This window comes from Tachypleus tridentatus, chromosome 13, assembly GCF_004210375.1.
Source record: "Tachypleus tridentatus isolate NWPU-2018 chromosome 13, ASM421037v1, whole genome shotgun sequence".
Lineage (NCBI taxonomy): Eukaryota > Metazoa > Arthropoda > Merostomata > Xiphosura > Limulidae > Tachypleus > Tachypleus tridentatus.
Genome location: NC_134837.1, coordinates 222964884 through 222983701, shown reverse-complemented (window position 1 = coordinate 222983701; position 18818 = coordinate 222964884). Strand labels below are relative to the sequence as shown.

Genomic DNA, 18818 nt, shown 5'->3' with positions numbered 1-18818 from the left:
ATTATACACACACATAGACAAAAAGCAAAATCAGCCAACAAAAATAAATATACCCCACGATTTAAAAAATCTCGAAACCATCTACTGTGGAGATTCATGTGGTATTAATGTTTACAAACCTTATTGTGTAGTTATTTTCATTTTCGACTGTGGATTTTATGTTCGTGAAGTTGTTTGTGCGTTGAAGGACTTTTTTGTTCATCTTGACAAAAAAGCACAAAAAACATCATCTATATATTTAAACCAGAATAAAGAGTTATATAAGGAAGCGACTATGTTTTTTTGAAGTTCGTGCAAAGCTACTCGAGGGCTATCTGCGCTAGCGGTCCCTAATTTAGTAGTGTAAGACTAGAGGGAAAGCAGCTAGTCATCATCATCCACCGCCAACTCTTGGGCTACTCTTTTACCAACCAATAATTAAATTGACCATAACATTATAACACCACCACAAGCATGTTTTGTGTGACGGAGATTCGCACCCACAATCTACAGATTACGAGTCGATGCCTTAACCACTTGGCTATGCCGGATCATTCCTTTCTGTAGCTTTATGTTTGATCTTAAACAAGTAAGAAAGGTTCAAAGATATTTATTCCGTGTAGATCATTCCGGTTGCTTTAATCAGAAAGTGCACGATTGCTCCTTTATCAATTAGTATTGCATTAATGACTTATTTTCTCTGCTTTAAAAAGTCATTAAACAAGAGTAACTATATACACAAAAATTCTATTTTAGCGACGGAATGTTTAGCTGTAGATTGACTGGACTTAGTCTCAGAGTTAAACTTTGAACACTGTAGACGTCCATAAGTTTTTTAGTTTACGCTGTAAGTTCAGAGCGAAAAAGAGCTTTCTAGAAATGTGAACCTGTATCAAACTTAATGTTGATAGTTTTCAGAATTTTGTGTAAAACATTCGTCCCTTTCCACATTAAAAGCATTTCCACTGCTAATTTTATTTGTTTAACAGTCATAAACTACAAACAAAGAGAGAGCAAACTCAAAATCAAGAATTAATAAAAAGTCCAAATAAAAATAGTTTCAAAATGATTTCGTGCTGTGGGTGTATATTGACACTTATTTGTATGCCTCTTCCATTTTATAAAATGTTAGCTATTGAACTGACTTATGTAATCTAACAGTGAACATGCACTACGAAACACGTAGGTGGGTAATTTATACCGTAGGATAATATCTTTTGAGAATCTGAACGTTTATACATCCTGCCGCACCTTACTAACACTTGTCTTTAAGTAGCATTGAACTTAAGTTTTCCTTGAACCCTCTACCGGCAGCTTTGCGCCATCCTCTGATCTTCCTGCGACATGCGTCCCCTGCTGAAAAATACACCCAACAAATGAGTAGGTGTTCTAATTTAGAGCTTTGTTATGACCACATGACCGCAAATAAGTATGAACTTTGAAACGTATTTTAAAATAAAATCTATAAATTGTATATTCCTTCTTTTGTGTTTATATTCGAACGAATCAAAGAAAATAAGTAAAAATGTTCTGTTGTCGTTGCTTGAGAGAAGAAACCTTTGAAACTTTTGTTAATTGTAGAACATATTTAAATATTAGGGTGAGAAGTGGCCACTAAGAATATTAGACAAGTTTTAAAAGCGGATAGAGCTTATAATCAGGACTGAACAGTTTTTCGACTAGATGAAGATTAATCATAATCAGAGTTTATCTAACGTATATTTTATAATTATTTCGAGGCCTGGCATGGCCAAGCGCGTAAGGCGTGCGACTCGTAATCCGAAAATCGCGGGTTCGCGCCCGCGTCGCGCTAAACATGCTCGCCCTCCCAGCCGTGGGGGTGTATAATGTTACGGTCAATCCCACTATTCGTTGGTAAAAGAGTAGCCCAAGAGTTGGCGGTGGGTGGTGATGACTAGCTGCCTTCCCTCTAGTCTTACACTGCTAAATTAGGGACGGCTAGCACAGATAGCCCTCGAGTAGCTTTGTGCGAAATTCCAAAACAAACAAACAATAATTATTTCGATGATTCTACAGAGAAATACGTTGTGTTAATAACAAAATAAGGATAATGTTTGTTACGTCATCGACTGTTACTCATGGCGACACGTGAGATGGCTTTCATTTAGTCACGAGGTGTTCACAATAAAACTATAAAACATGAAATAAAATTATTAAAGAAAATTGAGGCTGTTTCCGCTCTGACTAACAAATGACAGATATTATTCTTATTTCTCTGAAACATATTAACTTAATTATTCTACGAGTGTTTTTATATTACAACAGTATTTACGTTTTAACCAACAATCAGACTATTACTTTCAAAACACGATAAACGTATATATATGCAGGTGTCTCTCCCGGTTATAAATATATTCTTTCTCTGGTTTATTTACTGTGTGCGTGTGGGAGAAAGAATTATATGTATATATTTATAAATTGTCGGCTTTGTACTTTATAGGAATTGTATTTTGCACTTAATTTCATAAATTGATTTGAAGAGAAATAGAAATGTTATTCTAGAATGATAATTACTTTGCATAATAAATTCAACATCAGTATTTCATATGTCGGAGTCAATTAAAAACGAAAAAAAGTACTTTCAAGCTTAACGAACTTTTTGTAAACTTACCAACGTTAGAATCAGGATACTGAAACTTATTTGTTTCATAATGTATGGAGGTCGTTCAAGTTTTTATGTTCAAACATTTGTTGTTCTGCGTATTTCTAGGTATTTTTTATGTTTAATAGAACAATGTATTAGCATAACTTTACTTTGTTTTCTTTAATTTTAGGAGTAATAAATACAGGACATTGAATCGATTAAGTATATATACTTGGTCTCCGATGAGACAGCGGTAAGTCTACGTACTTGCAACACTAATATCCAGGGTTCGTTTCCCAGCGATTGACAGAAAAAATAGCCTAATGAGGCTTTATCTTGATAAACAAATAAATAAAACATATTTGTATCGAATTTTTCAGGCATCGCATACTCTGATGTGTATTAAAACCACAAACATTACCATCACATGCACTTTCTGGGTATTGAAGTATTTAGAAGTAAAATATTTTATAAAAAAAACGCACGCCCTAATTTGAGTTTTCAATATTAATGGATATTGAAGATATAGTTGATAAATTGTGATTTTCATAGATCTAATACTAGTTTTCATAAACACATTATGAAGTTTTACCTTGCTGAAAGTTGTTTTATTTCACCAGCGACTAAAATAGTAGTTAAGTTGTTGAAGCAGATAGCGCCATGTTTCATAGCTTTTCTTTATTTAGAACATACCCGCTTTCCCTAAGTACAGTAAAAACTCTATTCTGTTTTAGAAGTGAATATTAGGTTAAACAATCTTCCCGGGCTTTTGCAATAGGTTTTGTTTTTTCAGACACGAGTAGTTCAAGGCTTTTACAGTTACGAAGAATATTGAAACTTTAAACTTTCATTTACATTGTTACTAAAATATCATTTCTTATTTTATAAGCCAGGAAAGTTCTGTTACAGGCAATAGAAACTGAGGAAAGTGATTCAGAAAAAAATGTTTTATTATTATTGTTGTTATGGGCAGTTATTTTGGCAGAAAAAAAATATTATTAATTCGTAAGTTCTATAGACTGAACACACATTTCCATTTCTTCACACGAAATATTTGTCATGGATATTGCTGACATGGATTCTCTAAGCCAAAGTACTGTACATTTGAAATCTTTGCTCTCTCTTTTGTGCTGTAAGAAACGTGCCATTATTCCCCATATTTGTGGTGGTTAAACATCGGGGTCACAGGTGATATTTACTTCATGATTAAAGATAACTTCAAAATCTGCAGCATGTCTTACACAATATTTACCAACGTAGCTAAATTGCTTTCACTTCTGGATTACAGGAACTAATAATATTACAAACAAATATTCATTTTACGTTCATGTTCGGTAGTTTTACTTAATTGATATAAACTTGGTTTTCTTGAACGAATACTTTACTCTTACAAAATTTGAAGTTTTGAACGTATCATGCCACTTAAGATTTAAGTCAGAGACATGCAATGTAACAAGCAAAGCTAACCATGTGAGAGGCATGTGATAGATAAATTCAGATCCACACTAGTATTTTGTACAACCATGGACTCATATTTGAGTTCAATGATAAAAACCAATCATTTTATTTTAATTGTAGAATCCTTAAGTTTGTTTGTCTGTTTTTCCAAATGTATACAAGTGTTAGTCAGGGTTCCAAGAGTTACTGATGACATTTTATGAATAAAAACTGTGAATGAAACATGTGTTGAAGAAATGTGTATGTTGATTTATACTTACCGTAGTAGTTCAATTTCTGGATGATTGAAAACAGCTAGTTGAATATGTGAAAGTTTGTATAACTAAATGGAGGAATTATAACTGAATGAACCAAAAAGTGAATACGAGAGAAGATTTAATAAGAACAGGAATAAAAAATAATTAATTAATTAATGTGTGGAGGCGTAAGTTGTTAACTGGAGAGTAAATAGATGAAAGGAGGTGATTCATTAAACTATCGAACTAAATAAACAACCGAGTGGGTGAATGATGAAAATGTGGGCATGTCGAAAAGATGACGTTGAGAAATATCCTTATCATATTCTCTTCCTATATTAAAGCACTGTAACGACTGTGATACAAAAGATATAGATAGAAAACGTATAAGTTCAAACCTAATAGTGTAAACAGTTCAAGGGAGAAAAATCTTATTAATAATGCATTCATTTTAAACAAAATCAACAGTTCTGAAAATTTCGAATACATCTTTTTCATTCATATAAAGAGTTTACATAATGTATTTTTTTAAATTTATTAAAGTTTTGGATGTGTAAATTTAGATGTAAGGATATAGACTTGAAAAGCCACGTTTTTATAAATTCTGGAAGAGTTTCTATTTATGAGAGAAAACCACTACTGAACTACTGTCTCAATAGATTTCAAACTGCTAAATACTACTCGATATTATAAGATGATTGAATATGTTTCACATATTTTGAGTATCTTGGACAAAAAAAAAGCAGACTTCATTTGTTAGACAAGATCCCAGATAAATTGTCATTGCTAAGGAAATTGAGGCTGAAGAAATGTTTAGAGTAAATTTATAAACGAAAGTGTTACTTGCAGGTCTTAGTAAAGGAGTTATTCGGAATAGTTATAAAAAAACGATTTGCATAATTCACGAGAGGGCGCCACTAAAAGACCAGCAATATAGGGAAATTTTCCATCCAATCTGCTACTATATTCTATAGCTACAGAGTTACAGGTTACACTTCACGAGATGTGGAAGCTGTTGTTTTTCTTGCAATGCTTGTATGTAATTGGGGATTGCTTAACAAAGGTTCTGGTAAGTGTCCATTTTACAGCATTTCAAACCTTATTTATTTATATAATATAAAATAACGAGCTTGCAAACTCAACTAAAATTTAACTGTCAAATGTGTAACACAGAAAAGATAAAACATACATCCTAAACTTCCTTTTGCTATCATACCTTATAACGTTTCATTTGTTTCTCAATATGTTTCAACCTGTACCACTGACGCCACATGCTGTATGAAAATTTAAACTTAAAGGTATAATAAATTTATTTGGTGTATCGAATTTCCTGCGACTTAGTGCTCTATTATAAAATCTTAATATGTCTACTTGGACTGATTAGTGGTTGTTGTAACTAAAACAATGGTAACTATTTTATATTTATTCGTTTAGACATCATTAAGGCACTTGTATGAAAGGTATGGCCTGGTTGCTATTAAGTTACATAAATAGAGTGGGGTTGTTGTTTTTGTTGTTTTTACATATACGAAAACGGTTCGGCATGGCCAATTGGGTTAAGGTGTTCGACTCGTAATCGGAGGGTCGAGGGTTCGAATCCCGGTCGAACCAAACATGCTCGCCCTTTCAGCTGTGTGGGCGTTATAATGTAAAGGTTAATCCCACTATTCATTGGTAAAAGAGTAGCCCAAGAGTTGGCGGTGGGTGGAGATGATTAGCTGCCTTCCTTCTAGTCTTACACTGCTAAATTAGGGACAGCTAGCACAGATAGCCCTCGAGTAGCTTTGTGCGTCACACCAAACATGATCGTGGAGATGTTATAATGTAAATATTAATTTCTCTAAGTTGTGGATTTATGTGAAAATAAAAGTACATAATAGCTTAAACTGAGTACAGCAAAGGTCAAAAGATATTATAATTAGTTGTTTACATAATCTCGATATATTGGTATTAATTTGGAATTTTCGGAAGTTACAATAATTAATTGAATGTTTTAATAAAAATTAAGGTTTAGAACATTTTCAGTCAGAAATGTTTATTTTTATCTACTTTAAGTATTTATAACAATTAAAAACTTGACTTTCGATTCAAAGTTCTACTGCAATGCAAACGTTTTTCTAAGCCATAAGCAAATTTCATTCTCATTTTTGCAAGTCTCTTGCATAAAGTCGGCCCAGCATGGCCAGGTTGTTAAGGGACTCGACTCGTAATCTGAGGGTCGCGGGTTCGAATCCCCGTTGCACCAAACATGCTCACCCTTTCAGCCGTGGGGGCGTTATGAAATGACGGTCAATCCAACTATTCGTTGGGAAAATAGTAGCCCAAGGGTTAACTGTGGGTGGTGATGACTATCTGCCTTCCCTACAGTCTTACACTGTTCAATTAGGAACGGCTAGCGCAGATAGCCCTAGAGTGTCTTTGCGCGAAATTCAAAACAAACCAAACCAGAAAGGGATATCTATGCTCTGCTCACCATGGGTATCAAAATCAGGTTTCTAGCGGGGTAAATTCGTAGATTTATCGCTTGGTCACTCAATGTACGTTACTGCACTTGTTGAATAGCAATCATGAGTTAGCGTGCTAAAGTCCAGTCGTTAGCACTCCGTTACAAATAAAAAGAAAATGGTCTTCGCACTTTAGAGCCGTGAGTGGTTATAAGAATGACAGTTGAATACCACGATTTCATCTAGCTGTAGGCCCGTCATGGCCTAGCGCGTTAAGGCGTGCGCTTCGTAATCTGAGGGTCGCGGGTTCGCGCCCGAGTCGTGCCAAACATGCTCGCCCTCCCAGCCGTGGGGGCGTTATAATGTGACGGTCAATCCCACTATTCGTTGGTAAAAGAGTAGCCCAAGAGTTGGCGGTGGGTGGTGATGACTAGCTGCCTTCCCTCTAGTCTTACACTGCTAAATTAGGGACAGCTAGCACAGATAGCCCTCGAGTAGCTTTGTGCGAAATTCCAAAACAAACAAACAAAAAATCTAGCTGTAACTACTGTTGATTAGATGCCTTCCCTATAGCGTATCTCTTCGAGCAGTTTTGCATGAGAAATCCACAGAACATAACAAGTTTGCTTTGGTGTGAAGTTGGAGGACTGCGAATATTAAAAGTTGAGATATTACATTCCAAATTCAAATCATTCTGTATGTACTTGAACACATGCATTCTTCACGCTTTTACTAAAAAATCCTGATAAATATATGGCAGTGAAAACTGTATAAAAGGACACTTCTTTTCACATTAAAAAACTATTATTTCTGATAAATTATTTCAGCGCCATGGGGTGTAAATTAAAAAGTTACTGTTACTACTAAATCATCTTCAAAAACAACAGTTCATGTAAGTTACTCAAGAGAAATGTTTTACAAGACGAAACTCCTTAACCCATGGCCCGGCATGGCCAAGCGTGTTAAGGTGAGCGACTCGGAATCTTAGGGTCGCGGGTTCGAATCCCCTTCGCGCCAAACATGCTCGCCCTTTCAGCCGTGGGGGCGTTACAATGTGACGGTTAATTCCCCTATTCGTTGGTAAAAGAGTAGCCCAAGAGTTGGCGGTGGGTGGTGATGAATAGCTGCCTTCCCTCTAGTCTTACACTGCTAAATTAGGGACAGCTAGCACAGATAGCCCTCGAGTAGCTTTGTGCGACATTCAAAACAAACAAACAAACAAGTCTTAACCCACGCTCTCTCTACTTGAATTTTGTTCAAAAATGTAAATTCAGCTACTGGTTACGTGTAATATAGTTAACACTGGGGAAAAAGTGGTTTTGTACTTCATTAAATATAAAGAAAAAGGCAGTAAGGTGAAGCTCGATCATTAATCTCGAGACCACCGCCAGAGGAAAGATTTATAAGTACTTTCATCAGTTAGCGAAGATATAGATAAAACGATTTGAAGAGTAAATACGATCGTCGGGTCAATCGAAGAGTAGTGTAACACACGTTGAGCATGTTGCCACCTATATACGCTTATAAGTCATTAAAACTGTATATAATGTTCATTTTAGAATTACCGACCACAAAATAAAATATTCAATATTAAATTAACAATTGAATATGGATATTTCATTATCGTCATGAATGTTTCTTTATGAGAACCTTATTTTAATAAAATCACGATAAATAATTGTGGAATGAAAGAAAAGTTAAACATGGATTAGTAAAACAATACAGTCTGTTGACTCAAAGTACAAGATGAAATAAACTGATTTACTACTGAGTACACGTTACTGTATAAATCTGCTTGATTAGATATATCAGCTCCGTTTTGAAACTTCGAAGCTTACATCTGGTTTTCAAGTCTTATACTTTGCTTCTGACTTTAAAGGGTTGGCTTTAGTTTAACTCAGTGGCACATGTTCTTATATTTTAATTTTTTTATTCATTATACTTTAGCTTTTGTGTTTTATGGATGCAATCAAATGAAAACCTGCGCACCTCTTATTTGGTTTATGACTGTGCGGACCTTAACATAATTGCGTCTCATGAAAAAAAACCGTTTAATGCTCGATACTTTAATATTCAACCCACAACGTTTTTGTTACTGCTCTTTTAACGCTCAAGGATGACACCTACGCATGCACGAAGCTAGCAATCATAGTCGTTATAAAATAGACATAAAAATTATGTACTTAATGCAAATATATGGAGTTTATCATATCCGTATTAACCATTCGACAGTGGAGTGGACATTAGCTTGTGGAAAGTTATCCTTGTTGTAAAAAACTAACAGTACAAAATCCTGAACTTTCAGTTTTAACTGATAGTAAAAGTAACATATATTTTGATGCACAGTTCTTCTTAATTCGCAATTTCTTTCAAAGTTAAAATGGGTTTAGGTTATTATAAGTATTTGCTCATATTGTGTGACAAACTCATAAAACGACTCGCTGAAAGTATGCGGCGAATCCTAAAAGAAAGAGAAAGATAAACATATAAAAAATAAAGTTTTTTTTAGGTAGTTCCGAAACTATCTTTATGGAAGAGAGAAAAAAAAAAAAAAGTAATACTGATGAAATTCGGCTGGTGGTTTGAGGTAATTGTCTCCAGGTGGAATAGAATTTGGTTTACAATATTAGTGTGTGTATAATAATTAAGTTTTAAATCTTACAGTTTTCGGAATATTTCGCTGTTTCTTAGTAAACCTTAAAAAAAAATTTAAACGTTACTTCTGTTTTAAACTGTTCAAGTTGTCCCTGGGTTTCTTTCATATACTAAATTGTGTGTTATTTTATGGTACATGAATGTTGAAAAACTATTAATTTTCTTCAAATAAGACTTGTTTAAAAGGAACCGTCAAGTATGAAAATGTGATTTATCTTGGTTGAGTGAACCTATTTTAGCTGTTGCTGGAAACAACAGTAAAGAACGCAAACAGTTTGTAGGTTTTAAATGTGAACGACACAGTTTTTTTTTACAAAAGCTGTTTGCGAATTGCTCTGTATAACTGTTGTGCGAATTGCTCTGTATTGCTGCTGTGCGAATTGCTCTGTATAACTGTTGTGCGAATTGCTCTGTATTGCTGCTGTGCGAATTGCTCTGTATTGCTGCTGTGCGAACTATGCACGTCCATTCACCTTAGATAAGGTTATGGAAAAGATATAATTTTGAAGGATCAGCTATACCGCTGTTGTAACAAAGTATCTTGTTAACCTATTAACCCAGACCTTCTTGAGCTATAGACCCGAACCCATTCATAATAATGTTGCAATAAAAGATATTTTTTGTTGCAGCCGAAGTAGCAGGTTCCTTAGGATTGTTAAAAGCACCGGGTGGACCTATGTTCTTGGCTGGACTTCCGTTCTTTATAATAGATATAGTTTAGTTCGTGGCATATTATGTTATAAGGAAATCCTGAGGTAAAGTTTATCCATGTTGGTATAAAGTTCATTTTATAACAATAATAGAGGATGTAGTCTTGTAGAAACAGAAACTTATGTACTTTTATACTAAAGGACCGTCTACATTCACTCTCGAAATAACTTGTTCAAAATACGAAGTATAATAAAATGTGTAACAACATAAGGTGAACCAGAACATGAAATGTTATATAATAATAATATATTCAATATTTGATTTATTTCGTACTACACGACCTCAAGTATCCTACTGGTACAGCGGTAAGTCTACGGATTTACAACGCTAAAATAATGGGTTCGATTACGCTCGGGGGACACAGAAGATAGCCCGATGTGGTTTTGCTAAAAGAAAAACATACACCCTATCTCAAAATGTCTTAATTGCAGTCCTTACCATATGTAATTAGTCGATATTTTAATAATAATTAACAATAAATATCTAGTTAGAAAACTATGTGATTAGGTGTTATAAAACAACAACAACAGTTAAGATGCATTAAATATAATTTTTAAAACAGTCCCAATAAAACTGGTGTAAACAAGTGAGAAATACTCTTTGATTAATAATTATAAAGTTCAAACATAAAAAATGTGTATGTTTTTCATTTATGAATAATATTTTACGACACAAATTTGTCATATGGAAAATTACAAAAAATGAATTTAGATATGTTGATTCACTTTTAACTCTAACTGGTTTAATAATACCTATTGTAATTAACGTTTACCTAGTTGAACTAAAATATCACAAAAACGACTAAGCCAAAATTTAATAAAGTAAATTATATCAATTTCGATTATAACCTGGCAGAGAACAAACTGACATGCAACTCTAATTAGCATGTCGAGTTGCGTAGCAAAAATATCTTTGAGGTTCTGACGTTGATGAATACGCTCCTAACTTTTAGCAATAAGAGTGTTATAAAAGTGATAGAGAAGACTTTTATGATGGCAGGTGCTACTGGTTGACCGTTTTATCACGTTCTCTGGTCAGAGGTTAAAATTCAGAATGGCTATATCTGAGTCATAGAAGTAACGGATAACTGGTCTGTATGCTTATTTCTGCTTTACAAAACTGCGTAATTCAGTTTTACAGTCTTTTCACATGTACACGTATTTTACGATTAATTGCAAGAATTTATAGATATTCGTTGAATTTCGTGTAAAGCTACCCGACTACCATCTGTGCTAGCTGTGCCTAATTTTGAAACGATAGATGAAATAGAAAGCAGCTATTTAACACCACCTACCACAAACATTTCAGCTACCTTTTTTTCAATGAAAAGTAAGATTGCCCATCATGTTATAATGTCCCAACGATTTAGAGAGAGAGCATGTACGATAGTGAAATTCGAGTTTACAACCTGTAGGATGCAAACCGAGCTATCTAACCACGAGGTCATGACGGGCAAGCAATTTTGCATGAAAATTATTTACAATAAATTCAAACTAGTCTTACTTGTAATTTAAGTAGAATAATTCTGAATTAAATTGTTCGTTTTACGTTTTAATAATTGTATATTACAGAGATTAATTACATTTCTTGGAATAAACTTAAAATACGCTTAAAATATTTATTTTTGTAGTTGTATATTTCGTATTTCATTGTCTTAACAGAACCGGTAAATATAAGTTAAATAGATGTCAGCGACTTCTTTTAATAGCTGTTTAAAACTAGACAATCAATATGTAACTCCTTCTTTTCCTGTAACTTATATTCATAAATGCAATTACACTCTTTAAACTTTTCAAAGACTCCAGGTTTGCCCAAACACAAAAAACGTTTTGCCAGAAAATCTCACTTATTTATTAATATTCCTTTCCTTTTCCTCAGTGGTAAGTTTGAGAAGTTATGACGCTAAAACTCTAATTTTAATAACCATGGTGGGCAGAAAGCAGATAGTTCCTTGTGCTGTAAAAAAAAACCAACAAAAAACTGTCATTTTCTCTGTATAGTATACAATCATTATGTCTATTTATGTGTAACACTTTCACTGTGTTCCGGTTACATAATTTGTCTCCTTACTTAACACATACCCAACGGGATTGTTCACAAAACATGATTTGTGTCCGTTTATGTGTTGTATCTAACCTTGCCTGTTTTACTAGCATATATAAACTGTGCATTTTTTATTTGTATATTTATTATTGTACACTGTATTATAAACCAATTTAAGTGCAGGAAATTAATATTATATACATCTCAAAGTAAACTGTTGACCGTTGATGAAATTAGCAGTTTGTGTCACCAGAACAAGTTTTGTTCTTTAGTCAATCGTATCAAAAATAATGTGAAAACACGGCTTTTCAAACATTCTTTCACAATGGCCAGATGGATAAGGCACTCGACTTGTAATGTAAGGACCCCGAGTTCAAATTTCCGTCACGCCAAAGATGCTCACACTTTCAGCCTTGTGGTGTTATAATTTGAGGGTCAGGCCCACTATTCGTTGATAAAAGAGTAGCCCAAGAGTTGACGGTGGGTGATGATGACTAGCTGCCTTCCCTCTAGTCTTACACTGCTAAATTAGGGACCGCTAGCGCAGATAGCCTTCGAGTAGCTTTGCACGAAATTCAAAACAAACCAAAACCACAATGAATAATATCTGATGTTTGTCATTATAAACCAAAATTAGTATCACATAAAATGCCCATTTGTTTGAATTCATTCTTTTTTTACCAAGCTGAACTGCAGAGAGTTGAATTAGTCTGAGTGAAAGATGCGTTAAGAGTTGACTTAGTTAGTCTCAGTGATAGATATGTTGCATACTGTAGTAACATATTTTTTCTTTTCATTTAAATTTCATATAGGCTCTAGGAGACTCCCTGTCCTTACAGCAAAAGGAAAAATCGATAGATCCTCTAACAGGTAAGCGTAATTTTAAACTATTTTGAACTTATGAACTTACAAAACTAATTTGTTGCCCCATATTTCTCTAGTTATTTATATACAAAGAAATCCTTGAACAGACAGGAAAATAATTCAGAAATAGAGAGGTACGTACAAATATTAGTTAGAGGTTATAGAATGGAGTATTGTAGGCCTACTGTGAGACATATCACTAAAATCCTATGAATTGCAAAGCCGTAGATAACAGCAAAATAAACATTTTAAAATGAAATCTTACCAAACATCCTTTATACCAGTTACAATTAGACATGAATGCAAATGAAGACAGCATCGTAACAGCCTTACAAATGTGTTAAAACCTGTTTGGTATAAATTTGAAGTAGCCAGAGCATATCTGGTGACACTGTCAATACAATAGGACCCTATTAAAAACTGTTCTTTAACTGGATGATGTACTATTATTTAGACGATTCAGGAGCAGCTACAACATATATGAGGCTTTTATTTAGAAATCAAATTCCAATTATGGGTTCTTTACAGCTATAATAACTCATGCTTATACAATACCCCATTTATTTCACTAACAATTTTCCTATACCTCAACGGGCAACTTCAACCTGAGGTACAGCTTTAGACTCCAGGGCTGGCAAGACCAGTTCCAATACGTGCAATATCATATATAATATGTAACGTATTACGACTTCAAAAATCCTATAACTTGAAACTGAATTAAATAACAATTTACATTTATAAGTTAAATAAATGTCAATATGTATCCAATTTATTATGCCTGCCAACAACACCGATACTCACATTTTTTTTAAATAGATTTTTGTATATTTTAATACATAAACAATAAAATAATTTACAATAAAGCTTATTACACGAAATGATCTATATAAAGAAGTTTTACAAACTCTAATGGATTTTCCATTTGGTCTGGAACTTCCTTGATGACTTATCGAAAGTTTACGATGAGCGAGTTAATTTCGAGTTGATGGAGATACAATTCACTCAACACAGAGCTAGCTAGCTCTGTATTATTCTTCCTTTCCTGGTTACACGCCGCTGAAGTTATAAAACGTTTTCGTAAAAAATACTAATGTCTGATGCGAATCCATTGAAGTTAAATGGTCTGTTATGTCCGAAATCTATAAATTTTCCTGATCAAATATATGAAGTTTCCGCTTAATAAGCGTTAAGCACAGATATAGCTTCCGAGGTTTATAATATACCAAATGTAGCAAACCAGTAATATATACTGTCTCTTTGCGTGTTGTGATGGCTATCTTTTATGATCATTAGACTAGAGTCTCAAAAGTATAATAACATACAATAACATTTCCTCCCAGGTATCATCCTGGAAGGCTTCCTCTAGACCTTTTTCAATAATTTAACTTCCTTTTTGAGGTTAAATGCCCAAGACTGAATATAATAATTTTATTTAATTAACCAGTGTCCTATACTGTGACATTAAAACCCCTATAGATAGACTTGTATTACAAGTTTTACAAATCTTAGAAACGCCTTGCCTAGTTTTTGGCCAAAGAAATGTCTCATAATTTTCTCGTATGTCTTACTGACATCGTGTGGGAAGTTTATAGGAATTTTTCAATATTTCAGAACGATATGTTTGAGAACAACGATTTGTTAAAATTTTGCCTAGTCCTCTGAAGCTGGAACATCTGTTGGTCTCCTTTTCCTCATAACCACATCATTTTTGGAATAATAACTACTTAGAATTTTCTCCACTTTATCTTATTGGAACGCATATTTAAATAGTAAAGAGATCTGGGAATCCTTTTCTTGCTCAGCTATCAGTTAAATTTTAGGAAACAGAACTTTATCAGTTAAATCACGTCTCTGGCGTCAATCGTTGTCACTCACAAAGAAATCGTCAGGCGAACAATCATGCACAAAAACTCTGTCGAATCCAAAATATTTATATTCCTCTGAATACATGTCTACCATTTAGTTTCGGCTTTCTTTTTGTTCAAGTATATTCTGAGGTCATTGCATGTACAGCTTTTAAACTTCTCAATTAGAAATAATTGTGTTAGTTTGTCGAAGCAGTAGAATTAAACCATCTATCAAAATGAACCTGTTTTTCGTGCGCAAATTTTATATAAGTTTGATGATCTTGATTGTGATAACTGCGAAACCTTTGGCGATAAACCTCCAGTACTAACTCGCATGCTTTGAGGATAGCTACTTTAACCTTATCATAAACTGTACAATCTTATAGAGAGAGAGCGGTGTAAGTTTCTTGTGCTACACCAGCCAAAACACTTTGCAATAATAATGACTATTTTTCGGTGGGCTTCCCAGTAGTTTGGACAACCTTCTCAAAATGTTGTAAATATTTGTCAACTTAATTTTCTTGAATGGTGGTACTTTAACTTATCGATTAAGTTCAAAATTGTCATTTTGCTGTGATCTGTCGGAGTTGAATCTAATTACAAATTATTTGAGCTTCAATGCAAACCTCAAGATGTTTACTTTCTCTTTCAGCTTCGATACAAACTGGTTCAAGCTCGATTTGTTCGAATTTTAGCTGAATCTCTAACTTATATTTGTTACTTAACTCTGATTGGTTAGTAGAACATTGGAATATTCCTCTAGTACTTCCTGAGGCAACAACTCATCATCAACTGGTATTTAATAATACGCTTTTTAGTACATTTTTGTTGCTTTTTAACTTCTAATACTGAAACTTTGTCAAATTCGAATAATTAATTTTTTGTTATATCTTTCCAGTTGTTTGAAGGAGGGTGATTCAAGAATATTTTGATAAGCAAACATTATTAAATTTTGTTGACATTGATAAATTATTATAAAGTATAAATTTAATTACGGTTTTACTTTTAGTTTAGATCGAATATTGTCGCTGATTCAGATCTCGGACACGAGCTTACAATTTATTATGTTACGTATTAAAATTTCAAATAGCCTGAAACTGAGTTAAATAATAATTTAGTTTTAGAAATTAAATAAATGTCGATATGGATTCAATTCATGACATTTCCAACAAGATTAATGTGTAGTGTTCTTTTATAATAAAAATATATTCTAATATATATAGAATAACAGAAGTTACAATAAAGGTTATTGCAAATAATGATCCATTTACAAAAAAAAAAAAAAAAATACAAACTTACAAATAATACTGAATTTTTTTCTGTCTGGAGCTTTCTTGATGCCTTATCGATGGTTCACGGTGAGAAAGTTAATTTTGAGTTGATGTATATACAACTCACTAAACAGGGGATTAGTTAGCTTTGCGTTCTTCTTCGCGGAACACACTCTGAAGTCATGTTATGATTTCTTTGAAATATTAAAGTCCGACGTGAATCCGCCGAAGTTAAAAGGTTTATAATATTTGAAATGCATAAGCTTTCCCCGTCAGATATCTAAAGTTCCCGATTAATAAGCATTAATCACGGATTTATCGTACAGCAACTATAGCAGATCAACAATATATACTGTATCTTGGTGCTTCGCGTTGGTTATATTTATAAGCATGCGGAGAGTTTCGAGAAATTTCAGCCTGCATTACTGTATAGACTAGTGTTTACGTACACACATATATTGTTGATTCTTACACTCGATTCTCTTTTACAACTTTAGTGAACAAGCGGGAGTTTTGCAATACATATTTAACAGAGTAAGTTATGTTTTCTTAAGTATAAATTTAACTTAAACAAACGACGATATTAAAACAGATATATCATAGTAAATCCCTCAGAAATGTTCTTCTCATTTTAAGCTTCAGGTTCGTTTGTATGTGTGTGTGTTTTTTTATAGTAAAACCACATCGGACTATCTTCTGAGTCTATCAAGGGTAACTGAACCCCTGATTTTAGCGTTGTAAATCCGCAGACTTGCCGCTGCACCAGCGAGGGACTGCTATGCCTGAATCTTGGAGTATTTGAATTAATTGTTTGGTTGAAACGATGTTTAAGCACCGCTCAGATTCAATAAATTGTCTATTTTCTTGTATGTTATCATTGCGTGAATTTATTCTAAAAACAGCTGGATAGGTATTAAAATTTGAATTAAAATAAAGTTCTACACCTCATTTTATTTAAAGTTTTAATAACCACACCAGCTGTCTTTAGAATGAATTTTTACTTTAAGTAGGTTTCTCGTCAACATGAATGTATTGCGCGAAGTGTCTTGGACACTGTCACTGGTGACTGTTTGGTATTCTTTTGACGCAAATGATGTGCAAGTTTAAGTTTTTCAGAATTTACAAAAAAACTTTGCTAACGACCTTTTTCTCTATTTGTTTATTACTTTCACAAACTTTGCAGTGAATACCCTTTCTTAAAGTAAACTACGAAGTGCACATACGAGCACGCCCGTACGTTCGTAGCAGGTTGTTATTTTTACCTGCTATTTGTTATGAAAGAGAATTTGGACTACCTCATTATGGCTGATTATTTCGCGTGTAACGAGACGTTATTAACACTCCAAACTAAATATTATATTAAATATGTTCTTAATTACTTAATTTACTACAAGTGTTAATCCTGTACAAACATTTTGTTAAAGTTACTTGTCCCCTGCTAGAACAGCGGCAAGTCTACGGAATTACAACGCTAAAATCAGAGGTTCGATTTCCCTCGGTGGACACAGCAGATAGCCCGATGTGGCTTTGCTTTAAGAGACACACTTAAAGTTACTTACTTAGTTAAATGTTTTAGAGTGTAAGTAATATTTACATGATTTGGTAATTGTTTTGCAGATTATGAAATAGTTTTTCCTGTACAAGTTGATAGCGAAGGAAATTACTTAACTCATCAACTCAATCCTTTTGAGACTTATGATCACGATTTAACAAGAAGAAAACAAGAAGCAACAGACAATGGTAGTTTCAAAGTATTTTATTCTATCACAGGATTTGGTCAACAATTCCACCTAGAAGTATTTCCTTCAACTGTATTTTTAGGTCCTGGTTTCAAAGTTTACAAACTGAACAGTAACAAGCAACGTAAACTGTTTACAGAAACCCCTGGTGATGAAGTTCGAAACTGTTTGTATTCAGGACGAATAAAGCAACAAGAAGAATCATCAACAATAGCTTTAAATGTCTGTAATGGACTGGTGAGCAATCTGGTATAATTTAAAGAGTAAACAAATTCGACACGGCTAACTAAGCTAGTAGCGTTTTGTGAAGATAAGAATATTCGACCGTATTCACTTTAATTTAGAAAATATTTATTAAATACATAGCTTTTAAATACAAATTCGTTAATATTTGCTTTGGAGTTTAAAAGCGTTCACCTTAAACGTTGGAGAAAGTATATGTAATTAGGACACTATTAAACTTGGTCTTCCACTGGTTAAAATAAAAACAAAAGAAAAATAAACTGAATTAATTATTTGAATATAAATGTTATCTATAATACTTTCTATCGTTTTATTTTATTTAATATTCCTTTTATAAAGTCTTACTGAGGAGATAAATTGTCTGTAACGCTTCATTTGTCAGAAAATTGACTAATTGAAACATGATGTGCTTGTTGCTTTATTTCAGCGAGGTTTAATCCAGACAAGGGATGAAAACTTCCTAATAGAGCCCATACAAGAGGAAAACTTTAATGTTAATCGTAACAGTTCATATAGAAGTAAAGGTATTGTTCACAAACTATCCAAGAGGTCCGTCTCTCACAACACTGGTTCTGTTACAGAACTCTCTCGCACCAAACCCCAAACTTACTACTGTGGACAAAAGAGAGAATGTAAGTACAATTAGTTTACCTTGCACATCACGAAATACATAAGTATACAAACCGAACTTATTCTTCGTCGTTTTCTTCCATTAGATATGCC

The 18818-nt window shown here is 33.5% G+C and overlaps 1 protein-coding gene across 1 annotated transcript; it reads left to right on the top strand.

Moving 5' to 3' along the window:
• Nucleotides 1-5218: 5218 nt before the first annotated feature.
• Nucleotides 5219-18741, top strand: LOC143236469 (A disintegrin and metalloproteinase with thrombospondin motifs 18-like). Its single transcript, XM_076474755.1, has 4 exons — nt 5219-5347; nt 12944-13001; nt 17731-18089; nt 18523-18741. Exons 1-4 carry the CDS (start codon nt 5282-5284, stop codon nt 18739-18741), a joined length of 702 nt encoding a protein of 233 aa, XP_076330870.1. The 5' UTR covers nt 5219-5281.
• The last annotated feature ends 77 nt before the right edge of the window (nt 18742-18818 follow it).

What these genes read in the sequence shown, in the direction of transcription:
- LOC143236469 (XM_076474755.1), top strand. Translation starts at nt 5,282, where the DNA reads ATGTGGAAGCTGTTGTTTTTCTTGCAATGCTTGTATGTAATTGGGGAT. An exon ending in ATTGCTTAACAAAGGTTCTG is followed by an intron (nt 5,348 to 12,943) that starts GTAAGTGTCCAT and finishes AATTTCATATAG; the next exon opens with GCTCTAGGAGACTCCCTGTC. An exon ending in TAAATGTCTGTAATGGACTG is followed by an intron (nt 18,090 to 18,522) that starts GTGAGCAATCTG and finishes GCTTTATTTCAG; the next exon opens with CGAGGTTTAATCCAGACAAG.